At 37.3% G+C, this 17,500-nt stretch overlaps 2 protein-coding genes across 2 annotated transcripts in view; both read right to left on the bottom strand.

Annotated features, from left to right (window-relative positions):
* LOC138052481 (DNA mismatch repair protein Msh2-like) overlaps positions 1–17,500 on the bottom strand; it is a 229,291-nt gene that overhangs the window by 24,035 nt on the left and 187,756 nt on the right. The window lies entirely within an intron of this gene.
* LOC138052475 (importin subunit alpha-7-like) overlaps positions 1–17,500 on the bottom strand; it is a 17,977-nt gene that overhangs the window by 59 nt on the left and 418 nt on the right. The window contains exons 2-13 of the mRNA XM_068898984.1: positions 17,461–17,500; positions 14,646–14,742; positions 12,432–12,523; positions 11,782–11,913; positions 10,537–10,625; positions 9,599–9,698; positions 8,683–8,846; positions 7,596–7,674; positions 7,073–7,198; positions 3,056–3,183; positions 1,535–1,710; positions 1–1,139 (exon numbers count right to left, since the gene is read on the bottom strand). The exon at positions 1–1,139 is cut by the window's left edge and continues 59 nt beyond it; the exon at positions 17,461–17,500 is cut by the window's right edge and continues 50 nt beyond it. Of these exons, the coding sequence (XP_068755085.1) occupies positions 949–1,139; positions 1,535–1,710; positions 3,056–3,183; positions 7,073–7,198; positions 7,596–7,674; positions 8,683–8,846; positions 9,599–9,698; positions 10,537–10,625; positions 11,782–11,913; positions 12,432–12,523; positions 14,646–14,742; positions 17,461–17,500 (1,414 nt within the window). The 3' untranslated portion in view covers positions 1–948. The remainder of the gene's footprint in view (positions 1,140–1,534; positions 1,711–3,055; positions 3,184–7,072; positions 7,199–7,595; positions 7,675–8,682; positions 8,847–9,598; positions 9,699–10,536; positions 10,626–11,781; positions 11,914–12,431; positions 12,524–14,645; positions 14,743–17,460) is intronic.

Genomic DNA, 17,500 nt, shown 5'->3' with positions numbered 1-17,500 from the left:
TATCGGCATTAAATTTCAAACAATCGCCTGAAGTTAAAAGCTTGTTAACTTAACGAAAGCAACGCCAACCTTGCAATAGTTTTTGCCTTCAGCTGTACACGTGTCCTTTATCCAACGGCATCTCAAGTCAACCGGTTGGCTTCCCGTAATATTTTTACTTGCAAAAGTGAAGTCCGTAAAATATTAATATAAACCATTCACTGACTCTCTCGCGCTTTTAACTATCTCTACATTTCGCTCACCATTGATCGCAGGGATTGCCACGGGCTTTGTTCTTGTGGGGAGGGGACCAGGGGTTCTTATTTACAACCATTTCATTCAGGAGGTTGGGAACCAGGCGCCGTTTCTAGAAAGCCCCGTACTTTTTTCAAACTCATTTGTCCAGTTAAGACATTTCCCTTCATCATTTCAATGAAGATGATTCGATGCAATGCAAAACTTTAAATTATTCCTCTGTTTCTTTTCTTGAAAACGTGTTAACCAACTTGTGGGGCCGACATTGTTTCCGGGCTTTTGAGAAACGAACACCAGGTTCGATTCGAAATGCTGTAACTTGGGGGTTTGCGTTAAAATATAAGACGGGATCACTTCCTTGGGAGACTTTTGTAATCCTTGGGGTTCGCTTTCACGGAAAAGTTCTTATGGGTCGCTTTATTCCGGGCTACTTATCTTTGAGGGTCCTTTCTTTGGTTGCAAACTCACCCCTATATCAGGGGTAAGGAGGGTCCTTTATTTTCAAAAGGAGGGTTCACAACACGGGGGAGGGGTGGTTGGGTATTGTTCGCCTCACCACACTCAATCTCACTCTCTCTCTCTACTCACTTGATGGGTCTTCACACTTAAGAGTAGTGTGTGTATGGCCTGATAGGGAGGGGAGGGGAGATGGCATGATGTGTCCAGTGTATGCGCAGTAAGTCAAGTCATTGGTACACCGTAGCACGTTGTCATCTATAACTGGAAGCCTTCTGCAGGCAGATTGACACCGGCACAAAATTGGTACTGATCTGCGTTTTGATCAATACCAGGCATGAGCTTTTCATCATCGTCTTCACCGCTGAAGTAGTATTCAATAATTTCAAACGCCTTTCTGTAGATTTCTTCGTTGTCGTGACTCTGAAGAAACTCAATCTTGTCTAGACCTGAAAAAGGAATTTTTCTTTACTTTAATCCAATGTAAACAATTTTGAAACCTGCCACTTGATTGAGTATCGTGAAACCAAAAAACAAAAACATTTCAGCCAATCACAACAGACGCTAGCAATCAATACAAATGAATCAATCACAACGCAAATCAAATGCGTGCAACGGCGCAAGTAACTTCGCAAATGATTAACGTACGAAAAAACTCGCGCCACATTCTCAGCCAATCAGACAGGGAAAAATGCTCGGGCAACCGTTGCAAGGCTTTTCCCGCGCTTTGCGCCGGTTACACATATTGCTTGGTTTTATGACTGACTCATTTAATTGTCCGAGTCTGTGAGTGTTAATTCAAAATCCGTTTCACAGTAACAGTAAGGCGTAGTTTCAAACTTACCGTACGCTTCCTCCACCATTACTGCAAATTGGTTGACACCATCTGTTTGAAATGCATCTTGTTTTCCAATTCTTAAAATGTTCTCCAATCCGCTGAGCGCAACTTGCACAATCTTTGAATCCATTACAGTCAAAAGATCACACAGAGGCTTGATTACTCCCTGACTGACAAGGTACCTGTCACAACAAAAAACTTGAAGGTCTTATAATAAAACAGAGACTCCGCCCTGCCCGTCATAAAGCCGACCAGCGCGAAATTGCATCGTCGATTATGAAAGTTACTTCATTTTGCTGCAAAATGGACATCTGTTACATGCTTATGTTTTACGCGTTCATAGCTAATTAAAACAAGTACTACAGTCGAACCTGTATATAATGGCCCTGTATTAAGCGGCCAGTTTACAAAGTCCCGATTTTTCGCCCATACAAACGCTGTATTTGTTACTTGTATGAGGCGGCTACCTCTATTAAAAGCAGCCGCGGCCACCTTGTAGCAGTCCTATGTTTGTCTTTCTAAGCCACATGCCATTTTATGCGGTATTTTATTGTGTTTAAAATTACAATAAACAAATAACGTGTACGAAGCTACTGTAAACTGATAATCGGCCGCTTAGTATGGTTAACGCTTTCCAGATGTCCGCAATATGCTGAAGTGCAGTACAAAATCACTCTTCAGTTAAAAATTCCTCTTTAATTAGTTTGTTCTTCAGCCATGTGATGGAGAAGGAATCGCCTTCAAACGCATGCTCGCATTGGATCGTCAGGCCATAACCTCTACCTCTGTTAACTCGCTTGCCCTTTACCGCAACTTTATTTCCTGTTGTTGGCTGGCGGTTTCAAAAAGTGTAACGTATATTATCCCGTTAACTTACAAGTTGGCAACTTTGTGTAAAGTATTGATCGCGTTAAAGAATGTTGATTGTCCTATCGTTTCCTTGCCTCAAGTGTTTTTGTATGATACGCCATTAACACTGACACATACCCAGTGAATATTTTTTTAGTGATCCTGTATTAAGCGGCCAGTTCCTCAAGTCCCGAGGGTGGCCGTTATATACAGGATCGACTGAAGTTGTTTTTTTCCGAAACAAGATGTAAATCAGTAACTGTTTTATTTTTCTGACGATAAAAATAGAGCAAATGATCGAATTAAATTTTTAATGATGCCAGAGCAGTAGCGTCTCTGAGATTTTTTAAAACTAATCATCTCTAATGGAGAAAAAAATACTCAGCAATACAAATGTGGCTGTGTGAAGACAAGTTAAAAGGGAAAACAGCTCAAGTCATGAGAAGGAGTACGTTGCCATTAAAAAGAAAATCACAATAGACCTTTTTACCGATACGGCGGCCATTTTGATTTCTATTGTTTCGAATAGCCATTATGGGATGCCCAGGGGGCAAATACATAATTATTAATTTGCCCCCTGAGCATCCCATAATGACTTCTGAAACAACAGAAATCAAAATGGCCGCCGTATCTGCAAAAAGGTCTATTACTCATTTAGCTCTGCCTCATTCGACATACTTTATCTGTTCTGCTGTCCCTCCAGACGTTGCATTGGTTATAGCCCAAGCTGCTTCTTTTCGCGTTTTAAATTCAGCCTTGCTCAAAATCTCTACCAGCATTGGAATGATATTGGAATCAATCACAGCCTGTATAAAAACAATGCAAGTGCCTACGTTAAGAATCGATATGAAAATTAATATACAAAACCGTAAAATGGACCAATTAGCACAGGTGAATAAATAAGCCCCAGATAGGTTTTCATAGACGAACAAACTTGCACGAGGTCCAAGGGTGAGTGCAATTTGTAGTCTTTCCAAAAAATTTCGAGAGTTTGTGCACGAGAAAAATAATTTGATTTTTTCTGATTAATTACGATAATTTGATTGACCACTGAGGCTTTCTTTAATCGCTGACCAATCAGAATGCTTGTTTTGTAAATCTTTCTGCACTGTGTTATCTGGAATCTGCGAATAGGTCACTTCGGAAATACCATAATACTCTTTGTTTGTCCCCCCAAATGCTGCATAATCGACATTGTTTTTGTTTTCTCTTGGGACCATTTTAAGTCCAAAGAGAAACTGGAAACAGTGCTTACGCAAAATTTGGGGGGACAAGCAAAGAGTATTATGGTATTTTCCGAAGTGACCTATTTTTCCCTGTATATTATTATTGCTCAATATAACCTACGGTAGATGAGGGTCAAGGATCAGGGAAGACTGTCTATATGACGGACGGGGGATGGCCTTTGCTTATGAAGGGGCGGGGATCCCCAGAGTCCGATCTGGGCGTTGCCCAGGCTTATATTTTCAACCGCTTAAAGGAGAACTGAAGGCTAGAAGATCAAATTTTTTTGTCTTATTATTATCGAAATATAACGTCCTTTACCTAAACAAACAAGAAAAATCCTTTTTCATCTTGAAAGGCCTTGAATTTGCCCAAAATCTTTGGTTGTTTTTTCAATTTGAACGCCCGCCATTTTTTTTGCTTTTCCTTCCGGTTACTTCCAAAAAAGGAATGTCAGCCGCCATGTTGCGACGTCATTGCGCACAAGCAAGCAGCTGGTTTTCACTGAAATCTTCTGTTATCGTTAAGTCTCAAAATAGTACTCCGCTTTCTTCGTCGTTAATACACGTAAGTTTATGGCAGAACTTGAACCATATTCTTTCGATCCAATGCGAGAAAGTTCTTGATCGCAGGAAGAGGAAGCAACCGAAAGGGAAGGCTCAAGATGGGGAAATACGACTTGGTGCAGCTGTGATTTTTGCTTTAACCGGGAGGCCGGGACAGCAAGAAAAGGAATGCATCTGCTGCCGCGATATAGAGGAGCTATGAACAAATCTCAGGTGAATTGATTGTATTCAAAAGGCAATAAAAACAACTTGATTACTAAGAGATTCTGTTGGCTGCTTTGTTTTGTCTGTCATTTCGATTCAATTTGAGAAACTATTCGTTGTGTAACGCAGCATTCTAGCTTTTCGACCGTGTTTACAAAGAAAAGTGCTATAAACTGCCATCGCGGGTCTGAGTGCTGCGATTAATGAACAACATGTATGTAAACACATAAGCTCTGTTCGTAGTTTTGCGAATTTTCAAACTTCAATTAAACATCTTTGTGATCGTTGTCGAGTTTATAAAACCCAGCTTGAAGTGCGAATGCCAATCACGAAATAACGTGTCCCAGTTGCTTGCAAAAACAACCTTTCGGTTCACTTCTCCGGCGCATGGTTTGCCACTGAAATCTCCCGACTAAAGAAAACATTACTTACTCACTGGGCATAAATGGAATCGATGGAGTCGCAAAGTTATTCATCATTTCATCAATTACATGCAATTGTCGCATCGACCGCTGTGGCCAAGACACCTTCAAAACAGGAGGGTTCGAAATGATCCGAACAGATGTGACAGGGCTGGATATTTGGCTAGTTTTTTCTTCTAAATTCGGATGATCCATTCTTCGAGAAGGACTTCATTTTAAAGAGGGAAACGATGAGAGTTCTACTAGAGAACCATTTTTCAAGTTTCCCGCGTTCAAGCAAGTGAGCGCAATGACGTCACGCATAGCGCCCAAGCCTGCTATAGTACAGCCAAAATGGCGTACTTCCATCGAGTGACCAATACGGATCTCTCTGGCCTCATAAAAACGTCAAAATGTAAGGAACCCCTCAAATACTCGAATATTTCCTTTAACTAAGTCAGGCACGACAAATTTGGCGAAGGAAAAAATATTTCATTTTTATCTTCAGTTCTCCTTTAAAGAGACCACAATTGTTTAAAACATTAAATATATTTTTACACTTCTTCGCGTGGCAACCCTAACCGAGAACGTCACGGCCACAATGATAATAACTTTATTTAAGTGTCAATGGATTTTGCATAATAACACTAATGGGGACACTAACGAAATTAATGAAGTGAAGCTATGATCTTCGCAGTTATGAACGCAATTTTTGCAATTGCGTAAAGAAGCCTGAAAAATTCAGGACTTCAACGGGGTTTGAACCCGTGACCTCGCGATACCGGTGCGACGCTCTAACCAACTCAGCTATGAAGCCACTGACCTTGAGAGCTGGTCATTTGTGGGTTCATATCCGCAGTTCATATATATGATCCATTTCATATATCATTTCATCATTAACGAAATTAACTCAAATCAAATCAAATATTGGTTCTTATGGAGAGTACCCGGAGAAAAACCACTCGGAGCGGAGTAGAGAACCAACAAACTCAACCCACATATGACACCGAGTCTTGGAATCGAACTGCGGCCACATCGGTAGGAGGCGAGGCAAATTTCCCTTTCGTAAACGGTCGTTGCCATTTGAAACGGTCGATGCCATTTATAACGGTCGACTACACACTTCACTTCAAAGAAAATTAGAAGAAACAAACTAAGAAAAAATATGGACAAAAAATTTAGACAAAAAAGGAAAAAAAAAACATTTACAAAAGAAAAACTGGAGGAAAAAAAGAGTCCGAAAATTTCAAGACTCGAACTCGGGTTCTTAGCCCTCACCCTAAACAAAACCCTAACCCGAACCCTAACTCATATGACCAGCGAGACAACTCCCAGTAACCGCAACCTTTTTTTTAACGACAAAACGACAAAATTTATTGAAAATTAGAAATAAATAATTACATTTCTTTCCCCCCGCAAATAGCTTATAAACTAATCGAGGCGGGGAGAACTGAGGACATACTGCAAGTACAAGGTTATCTATAGATGGACTAAATAACAGTAAAGACATTACTATACAGTTACACAGTAAATAGAATGAACTAACCTAAAACAAAACAAGTACATTAAGATTATGACAAGAGGCTAACTTAAAGTATTAAATAGCTTAATAAGACGGGAGACTTCGACATAATCATCTTCTGACCGCAAGAAATTTAGTAATAATTCCTTTATCTTTTTACGAAAGAACGAGCGTTTAAGTAGTTTAATCGAGTAAGGAATAGAGTTCCAAATTTGGGCACCAATTATCGAGAAAAAGGAATACATTTTATTAGTTCTAGAGAACTTAAAATAAAACGAGTCGCTAGAGACAGATCTAGTTCTGTAATTGTGAATCTGACTTGTTTTAACAAACTGATTGAGTATACTAGCTGGTGCTGACTGTCTGTTTATATCATACAGTAAATAGCTACAATCTCTAAAAAATAGGCTAGGTAGGGGAAGGCAATTTGATTTGAGAAAGAAGGGTACGGTGTGTTCTTTAGACTTACAGAAGTAAATAAGACCTTTTGAGTTCTTAGACCTAACGAGTGTAATTCAGAGGTAATAAATGGAATCGACCGTTTCAAATGGCAACGACCGTTCTGAGAAATGGCAACGACCGTTTACGAAAGGGAAATAAGCGGAGGCGAGTGCTCTCACCACTGCGCCATCCCTGCACCCCTACGTACATGTATGACGGCGTTTTGCCCAGAACACCTTAAGTGAGGCCAAAATACGGAATTTACCCCCGCCCCTTTCATGTGGCTGTTACATTGTATAAAAAAAAAGTTACAAAAAAAATGTCAACAATCGACTACCTGTATTTGCGCTCTGTTGCCAGCTGTAATATTAGATATTGTCCAGCATGCCTCCTTTCGTATACTTTCTCTCGAATTGCTTAGTAAATACAATAAACTGGGCAAAGCATTGCAGTTTAGGATGACCTGGAAAAGTAAACAAATGGACATTATTCACTTCATGTTTTCACCATTTTGGGTCTTTACAAAGCTCCAAACTAAACAGTAGACATCCTTTTCAAAATTTATCCGCTATCTTCAAGAATATCTGCACAATATTTCCACTATTTAAGGACAATTCCCCTACATTGATGCCAATTATATGGAACAGTAAGATTAATTTACACCTTGATACCAATCTACATTTTCCTAAAGAAAAGGATAATTCTTTGTTAGGAAAAAGTTATGTTCCAAGTCAGGTTTGTAGTTACCATTGCTTTCTTTTAGTCATTCCAAATGAAACTGTAAAGTGTTTGCTTCACGACCTGCCAGTTGCTAAAAAATGGCATCGGCAACTTACAAAACAGAAATAGAAGTTTCCCACCTGAGTTTGCACGTCATCTCCAGTCACAATATTGCCCACTGCTCTTAGAGCAGCTGATACTACGTGGCTAAGGTTGTACCTGATAAGAACAAAAACACATTAAAGAGACTTGTCAGTGCAAGTCTTTTGACTGAAAAGATTACAGTTGGCAGCATAGTAATTAAGTTAGTATCATTACTTACACTCAGATTTTTAGAGTAACTAGTAGATAACTCCTCCGAACATTAAACAGAACAACTGTTAAGAATCCCAACTGGCCGGAGGCAAACCAGTTGTCTACTTACAAGTGCAGTAAAGAAATTGAACCAAGAACAACGTGGAACAAATTCAATGAGTGGTCAGAACATGTCTTGAACCCGTGATCTCCAGATCTCAAGGCAAGCGCCCTCACCACTGGGCTGCACTGCCTGCTCAAGCATAACACCATCAGGCTTATAAGAAAGACATTGTCAAGCAACAAGGTAAAATGGATTTCCACATTACTCCACTTTCTTGTTGCTACCGGGTAAGAGTTTCACATGTATTTCACCTTTTGCCTTGTCACTTAGAGATTCTACAAACCATACTTTGTCTTATGCCAGATAACTTTTTTCATCAATGGAAACTTCTCAAGGAAAAGAGATTAAATGTTGCTTAAAATACACAATTTACAATGTTAAAATGATTGTGCCCAATGTACATTTCGACAAAGACCACAAGACTTACAATGTACATTATGTAATATTTAGGCTAATCTGTGTTTATGTCGGAGTCTTATATCCAAACTGTATAAATTGAGCCAGTGATGAAGTCAGGTAGCTTTTTGCATACAAAAGATACCAAATGATTGAAAGGAAATTCACATTTAGAAAGCCTCAACAAATGTGAGAGTAAAATGATGCAAATTAAAGGGGACATTTTTAAAAACCTTAACGGTCACAATTTTGCAGATGTTTGCATCACTCGAACACAATATTATTTTGTCAATATACATTACTGTTCATACCCAGTCGTACCACACCTTAAGTGCACATGTAGTTACTTTTGAATGAGCTTCAACAAGGCAGTATTTATCTGTTTACTTTTACATGTCACATATAACACTTACATTAACAGCTCCACTAATCTTCTACACACACCAGAATCTATAACAGCTTGGATCTTTTCATTTGGGCCATCAGAAAGATAGGAAAGAGCCCAGCAAGCATCAGCAAGAACATCCGCATCATTGATGAACAAAAGACGAGCTAACACTGGGAGGCATGCAGATACCTAGAATGAAAAGAACAATATTTTAATGTGTGTATAATTATATCGTGATTATCATTGTTCAAAAGCTACTTCTTCAAAGACCTTTTAATTGTTCCCTCGCTTGCAAGCCAAACTGATCTGAACACTTCCCATTGACATAGACCCTACAGTGAGGTCAATGCAAACTTTCTTTTAAATTGCAATTTTTAGAACTTTTACACTCGCAAGTCATCAGTCCAATTCTGATAACTTCTACAATTTTACATGTACTGTAGCTGGTCCATAGACCAGATTTACCTACTTGATTACGGAACTGCAAGCTTTTACAGTGTGACCGGGAAAACCGTGAAAACCTGAAATATGCCAGGAATGTTATTTTTGTCCAATCATGTGTCTGAAATCCACTTGCAGTATTTTCATGTTTGCAGGGCAAGAATCGTGCCAATTTAAGATTTTCCGAATAAGTGATTTAATTTGAGCTAATTGTGGTTGTCTCGTGAATAAAATAGATAACTTGAAACCAGAAGCGCATGACCTTGAAGCGTGTAACTTGCAACTCTTTTTCTTGGAAAAAAGCAGGGAATTTTAGGATACCAATTTTATGCCCAAATTTCAAAACAGCTGTGAGAAATCTCATGAAACATACAGTATTGGGTAACATGTAGAAAATTATATTCCATTCTAGACATACTATACATTTATTCATACTACAGTGTCTTGTCCTTAATGACCTGTTTAAGTTCACCTTAAGTAATGATGTACAAGAAATTTACCTTTGAAAAATCAGGAGGTGGATTTTTTCCTCGGCACAAATTGGAAAGAGCCCATACTAAGTTCTTTGTCATTGAAATTCTAGGCGACAGTTTTAAGAGACTAAAAACAAACAAAAAGAAGTAAGTAAAACTTGTTAATCGAAAACTATGACGTCTGATTTGCAATGAGCAACACCATCGAAAAATGCACAAAAAAACAAAAAAACAATTAAACTTGTGGCCTGGAAATAAAATTATCCTACTAAGGGACATTTAGTGGATACAAGCAAAAACAATGCAGATACTTGAAACATAGGAAAGCTTTAAAAACAGGCTTCGCTCCAGGGAATGGAGAAGCAAAGTCATTTGAATTACAACCTGTATCTCAGACTCCTTTGGTATTAATTAATAGTTACTGCTTAAACTGTCAATTCAAGTGTGACAATCATTCCATCTTTTAATCTATAATGCAGAATCCCTTCATTCTGCCTTTCACTTTCACTGCCCTTCAATGCTGATAACAGCTGGCCACAAAAACTCCCTGCCTAATCTTGATGACAGCCCTTTTAAACTAGGGACATCACATCTCAACTAAAAAAACTTTGTGAAGAGAAACAAGAATGCTTCAATTTTTGACTTTCTACAGAGATTCTGTTGGGTTCTAGAAAGATAGATAGATAGATAGATAGATGTAGATACTTTATTATCACCTTAGAGTGCAGTTATAACTGAATTGATAAGGTTTACATTACATAATTAAAAAATTTAATTCAGTAGGTAAAATATATTAACTATTATGATACATTAAGATAGATCTTGGGCTCTTGTTACAACTATGAGAACTAAGGGAAAAGAAAAAAAATAATAAATAAATATATATAAATATATATACACATATAAAATTGTAAACTATAAGGTACCAAACGGAGAATTGAGCTGTTGTTAGCTAATAAACTTACTCCAGAACTGGCTGTAGCATTCCTAAGTTCAGAACATAATCTCTGCATTCAGCACTGTCTCCTGCAATATTCCCAAGAGCCCAAACAGCCTAGAAGCAAGCAAGTATCAACCCCTTTAGACTAGTTACATTATATTTTGCGTATTAACATTTGATGTTTGTACCATCTTCAACTTTTAAAATTCTTTTTTTCATTTAGTTTTCATGCTTCAAATTCATTTTGGCCCATAATTTGATCAGGAAACAACAAGGAACCGTAAGCTTAAATTACAGCCCTTAAAAAATATATATAAGATATTCATTTTTGGCTCTAAATCTCTCAATCAATCAACATTAATTTAAAGACTCTCTGTTGAACAGCATGCATAGCACACCTCGGTTCAGGTTTTGTGGACCATGAAACCTCCACTGATCATCGTCATCATCTCTATCTTGTATTGAACCAATTGCAATCAGAGGCATACATTGTATTTAATGCTGGATTAGTATTATTAATAGTGTTATTATTTCTTTTGCCTTGAATGTATACATTCTATAGCTAATCGATAGTTTTGTTCAAGAAAACACCAGTGGATAACTGAGCAGTTGGACCGTGATGAAGTGAGGACAGCAACTTGCAGATATATCCCGAATGAAGTCCACAGAGACTTGAGCCACTGAAGTCAGTTCAGGATCACTGGAGTTTGAGTTTCATGTTTGCATTGAGTGAGATACAAGTCATTTGTGCATCTCTCTGTTTGAAAATTTTTTTCGCTTTAATATTTTAAAACTTGTTTTGGAAATCTTGACCGCAATGTATCAGACAACCTATGGCTGAAATGATTTTGTGTCTTATAAAGCTTCTGTCAGGGTCAAACGTTCCTGGTATTGACCAAAATGAGCAAGCTCTTTGTTCGTGAGTCGATTGCAATGATTGCAGCAGAGAATTTATGAACAACTGATCTGCCACAAATTGTATTATATCAAACAAAATAATAATATTTCTTTTTCATATTGGAAAGGCCTTTCGGTAAAGCACTAGTACTTGGCTTAATAGCAAGCTTGAGACCTTATAATTGCCAACATACTGTCAACCTAAAAGTCTTTGTTGTTGTTTTCCTTCTTATTAATACATGTATTTCTTTTAATTTCCCTGCATTTATTAAAAATTTATACTCTTTACAGGCCGAAATATGTTTCTAGACAACTTTCATTCAGGAATTGAGGGAATAGTTAACCAACTTTATAGTACATTTACTCCCCTTACCTGTTCCTGTACATCGACATGGGGAGAGCGCAGTAATTTAATAAACACTGGAACTGACCCTGCCTGAACTACACATTGTGTCTGTGGCGATGTCCCTGATGCAATATTGGTAAGTGCCCAGGCAGCTTCAAACTGAAAAAAACACAAAATGCTATGTCATTTTAATGATAATTATTGACAACACAACATAAACACTACAGTGACAACATTTGTAAGTTTAGATGACAAGATGTCCAACTAGAAAATTCCCTTGTTAGATAGAGGTGGAAAAATAGGCATGCTACCTGAATTGCAGGGTTTTTCTAATGAAAAATGTGAAGACAAAGCCATGAAGTTTGCAGATAGAATGGAAAATAGATGTACATGTACAGTTCAATTGAAACCGCCAGGCACTATCACAAAATATAACAATAAATATTCTTGTTCCCCTCAAAATACAAAATAATTTATTTAAAGGAGGATAAACAAAACTTAGGCAAGGCAAACATTGAGTTACACATGTATGCTGGTCATTTGCTACCCTTTTGAGGGGCTCAGGGGTAGGCCTGGATTTCACCAACAAGATTGTAAGGATCACAGTTATATCAATCTTTTCAGTGACGTTACGAAAACACAAAACAACAAACAAATGCACTGGCCACGAAACATACCTGTAACATGCTATTATCATCTCGCTGCAAAAAGTATATAAATCTTGGTATCACTTCACACTTAATTACATCGTCAATTGGTGGGTGTGGTTCTAGAACACAACAATGAAAAGTTAAGGTTTTAAAAACATGATAACAGAGTCTGCAATTGGTATAACATGCATCTCAATAGCCCAACTAACTAAAGTATACATATTAGCATTCTACAGATTATAATCTATAAGTGCCTCTGTCAGGGAGCCAGAATATAGACCCTTAGCATAAATGTGACCTCTCAAGACAAAGGATTTTTCTCATGAATGTGAGGCTAAGGATGTATCAAGTATTGTTATTCAAATTTGGGCGCCATTTATGCAAAGGGTCTATTAAATGGGTTTTTGAGAGGACCAAAATGTGGGTTACACTTGAGTCCCTGCTCAGGAGTCAATATGCTATTCATGGCAGACATGTTTACAAGGTTTTGTGGAAATTAAACAATTTAATAACACAATGATGGAATATATTGGGTGTGTACAGAACCACTGTGAGTAGTTTTAAGATGTTTGTTTAATTGCAACCAAGGAAATGGTTCACAACTTCAATCTTTGATAAATACAATTACTAAAGCAGCTTAAAGTAGAAGACTGAAGGCAACAATATCAAAATGGAGAAAGAAAACACACGGTACCGCCTGAAAGTATTTAGTACCTATTTGCCTAGGTTTTGCCGCAAACGATTTGCAGATTGATTCTGCGTTCGCACCTTGCCGCAGCAAGCAATACAGCAGTAACAACAAGATGCGGTGGAGATGAATAGCCTTGCTTAGCTTTTGTTTCAATGCTCCGATGATACTGTAAATAACACTTCACATTTATCACTTAATGTAAGACACTGCCTGGCATAGCATCAAAGTTTACAAGAAGCCGTTGAAAACAGTGAATTAGTTTTATTCAATCTACAAGTATACTTTGTTTTTCACTACCAATGGGAACGGAAACAGAAAATTAAGTTGCACTTTCGTTCATACAACACAGCAAGTTAAATACAATTAAATCGCAGAAACAGTTTACGATTGTGTTTGCATATTGTTGTTTCCTCGCTTTTGTGTTGCTACTCGTTGCAAACAACAAGTGAAGATAGAGAATTTTCTATCTCTTGCGTCTTGTTGCGATCTATGACGATTGTAGGGGATGAAGGTAAAAGGTGTTTCCATTTACGCAAACTGTTTGCGATCTCACTATCGGAAGTTGCTTGGAATTGTTTGCGACGGAGTTACGCGCATATGGAAACTAGGCTTTAACAGCAGCGGAGAATTTCCGCATGATCTCACACCTGATTAATCATTCGTAATGGGGCACAGGGAAACTGTAATCTGCGTTGGTTTCCTGTTCAGTTTTTGTTTTCAACTTATCATTATTTATTTTTCTAAGGCAGTAAATTCCATAGAATCCGCTTACAGTTTCTGTTTTTGTTACTTTCTATTCTCTCCTTCTGCCCCATTCATACGAAACAATTTTCATTACTTTTTTTGTTTTCATCCAGAACTCCACTGCTTCACAATATTTACTAGCCCCATTAGCTAGTGAAAGGTCAAAATCTACTAGCCAAAACTGAAATTTCACTAGACTGTGGCTACTTGGCTACAGTTAGTCTCGAGCCCTGGAAATACATCACTCTGTTTGACAGACAACAAGAGTAAAAGGTGATTGTTCATTTGCTTGATCAGTCATCAATTTCTCCTGTCCCCAAAAGAAGACAAGCGGCTTTATACAAACATGCTTACATAAATAACAATAGTAATGGTTGCTCCTACTCCTGGCTCCTATTCAGAATTTTTGAGGGTTTACATGCAACCAATGTATTTCTATCAGGAGAGGACTTAGTTTTCCTGATGTTGCTCTGATAAAATAATTGTTGTGAGTATTGCTAGTCGGAAAGTTCTGAAAGGTTAATGGACGTCGTGGCATTAGTCTGATGCAGCATGCACACAATAGCAATTAGTTTTTATTGTTACGTGTATTTTCTCCAGTGCATACCATGTTTAACTTGCCACGGCATTCGGCCAAGTTCATCCAGGACGAAGAATTCATCCTGCCTTGATGAAATTGTGGCAGAACTCTTTGGCAAAGACAAGGTTTCACTGCATTCCAATAGATAAATACTTTTGGGCGGTACTGTATTTTCCAAAGGCATTCTTTCTTTCTATAAACTTCGAATTTGTACTATTATTCAAACCTTTTGAAAGAAGTTTTCTAAATTTTTGCATGGCTGCCAGCTGTCTCTCAGGATCTTCTGAGTATAAAGCCTCCACAACCTCTGGAGAAAACACTCCCTGAAAAATGAAAACTCCTCTTAATAACTTTACAAAAAAAGAAAAAAAAACTAAACAGAGGAAGAAGTAACTAGCCTTAATTTCTACTAAAAAGTTAGGGGGGAAGTGTAATAGCTTTAGTTTCACCAAAATATTTGGTTTTAAACATGCAACTTATGTTTGATGTAGATTTTGCAGGGAAAAAATATTCATCTTATAATCAAATGACAGTTGTAACCATATCTCACAATAAACCACATTGCCATTGGAAATAACATTATTGAAAGCATTACTATTACTCTGCGTAATACTTAACTTGTACCTTAAAGAACCTTCTTTCACAATGGATTCTTTAAGTCCCTATGACACTTATTTTTCCCGGTTTTTATTTATTTATTATTTTTTTAACAGCTTTATTGGGTACTCCTCTTGTAATATATAATATAAATTTATAATACAAGACACGAAAAAAAATTAAGGAGTAAATCCCAAAAGAGGTAGGTGCAATTTTAGCTTTTCGTTTAAATATCTATAGTGTCTGGAGTATAGTACTTCAAAAAATTTTCCCCCATAGTGTATCCACGCATTTTAGCAGGCGTTTTGAACTATACGCAAAACATTTTGGCCCGGCCAGTTGGGGCCTGGTGACTAATGACATCAAATAAGTAACTTGTTTGCATCTCTTCAGGAAGAAATGTGCAAAAGTGTAAAAATGGAAGTGTTGTTGAAAATCTAGAGTTTTTTTGTTAAGTCTTAAAAATTAATGATAGTTACCCTTCAGATGCTGTGAATGTTCGCACGATTCAGAATGGAATTACATTCTTGACTTCTCTGATGTCATAAGTTACCAGGACCCAACAGGCTCAGCCAAAAATCAAAGCCCCGCTAAAATGTTTGGATACACTATGAAGGAACCTATTTTTAAACAGTACACTCCAGACACTATAGCCATTTAAACGAAAAGTTAAAAAATAAGAAAAAAATAAGCGTCATATGTAGGGACTTTAAACACAGGGACGCTTCGCTCAAGTCAGTGGGTGAGGTATATTTGACCTCTGTCGGAATAAGCAATGCCTGTCCACAGGGCTTGAAATTTTAAAAAAAATTAAGTCTATATTTTACAACTAGTTTAGGAAATTTAGTTGCAAAAACAAAAAAATCAAATGACACTGCTCGAAACAATGGTAAGTAAATAACACTGTACTTTTATTACTCCAAAAGCAGTTATAGCAATCACTATCAAAGGACAGTGAATGGTTTCCTTCCTGAACAGGCAAACGTAGACTTGAAAATTTTCACGAACTAAATGCTACAGGCATTTGGAAGTGAAATGAATCACAAACAAAAGCAAACCTTTTTAACTGTAGACAAAGTTTGACAAAAATACAATATTCTTTGCACAATACACTAGCTTAATGTTCAACCAAATCATCTCCTACGACTACCAGTAGGCATCCAGAATCAGCGGTCCCCCATTCAAGATTTGCACCCACTACATTTGTATGTATACACTACTTCAAGAAACCACTTTAATGGCGTGTGAAAGGGCGATCCAACTGCATAACCCTGAAGGTAAATTGCACAGGATTTTACCAATAGATTTAAAATTAAGTTCCAAAAAAGACACAAGACTCTAACATGATGTTCCTTGATTAACTTGGGCTTAAAAGTCATCAATTGCTAATATGTGACCGATTGCCCGGCCACAACCTAGTTGCAAATTTGTGACTGGTCAGCAGGTTTTAGTTGCAAAAGCAAAAATTTCAGTCGCAATTTCAAGCCCTGCCTGATTGGCAGAATATTCCTCATTTATTGGCACAGAGATTAGAGAGTGTGTAGAAAAGAGTCATGGAGAATTATATTTCTTCTGCATAGCTATCTGGATTGGCTACCACCAACCTCACTACTATGGAAGATCTGTAACATAATTACATCGATCACACAGAAAAGCCAAAACCCATGGAGAAGACATTAATGTTCCTGTTACCTCAGGAAGAACAGCAAGTCTCTAATAATTATAATTTCAGATCTCAGGACAATAAATGTATTATGGAAGACTTTTATGTAAAGGGAACAAAGTGTTCAAAGGAATTAATTACTCTGACTTTATCATGTTTTACTTATGCTCATTAGTATTTTACGTAATTAGTGAAAATTGTTTTTGTTCATCATTATCTATAGTAGTTACGTGAAATACGACTTTTCATTTACTTTGTACACTAAATAAAAAAATTTAAAATAAATGGTCATTATTATGATCACCATCATCATTATTATTATTAGAAACAAGAATGGCTAAAATCATTCTACTGTCTGTTCTCCTTTAAAGATCCCATACCAACTAAAACGACATTTTGTGACACGGAATTAAAAGTAAATCAGAATTTGCAAACATAAGAATTACAGATGAGCCTTATCTAAGAAAATGCATGCCAACTAAGATTTGACAAGTGTAAGTTTGTTAAAGAAACAGCTTTCTTCCCATTTAATGACAAGCGCACATGATAACTGTACGAAGTAAACTCACGTTTCTTTCTCTTCAATTATAAAAGTAGTTCCGGTCCGATTCAAATGAGCTCACTGTATATAAATGAACCGTAATTTAAACAACTCTGGAATAGCCTAAACAAGCAATTAAATCAACGTCAAAGCTTCGCCACGTTTATCACTTGATTTAACTTCAGAAGCGAAAAATATGTACAAAAACTCTGACTCGGTTGGGACTTAACCGCTTCATACCTGTCCAACGTGATTCGTCGTAAGCAATGATTCCAGCTCA

This window comes from Montipora capricornis, chromosome 6 (assembly GCF_036669925.1).
Source record: "Montipora capricornis isolate CH-2021 chromosome 6, ASM3666992v2, whole genome shotgun sequence".
NCBI classification, from domain to species: Eukaryota; Metazoa; Cnidaria; class Anthozoa; order Scleractinia; family Acroporidae; genus Montipora; species Montipora capricornis.
The sequence above is the reverse complement of the archived record's forward strand: the minus strand, read 5'-3'. Positions and strand labels throughout refer to the sequence as shown.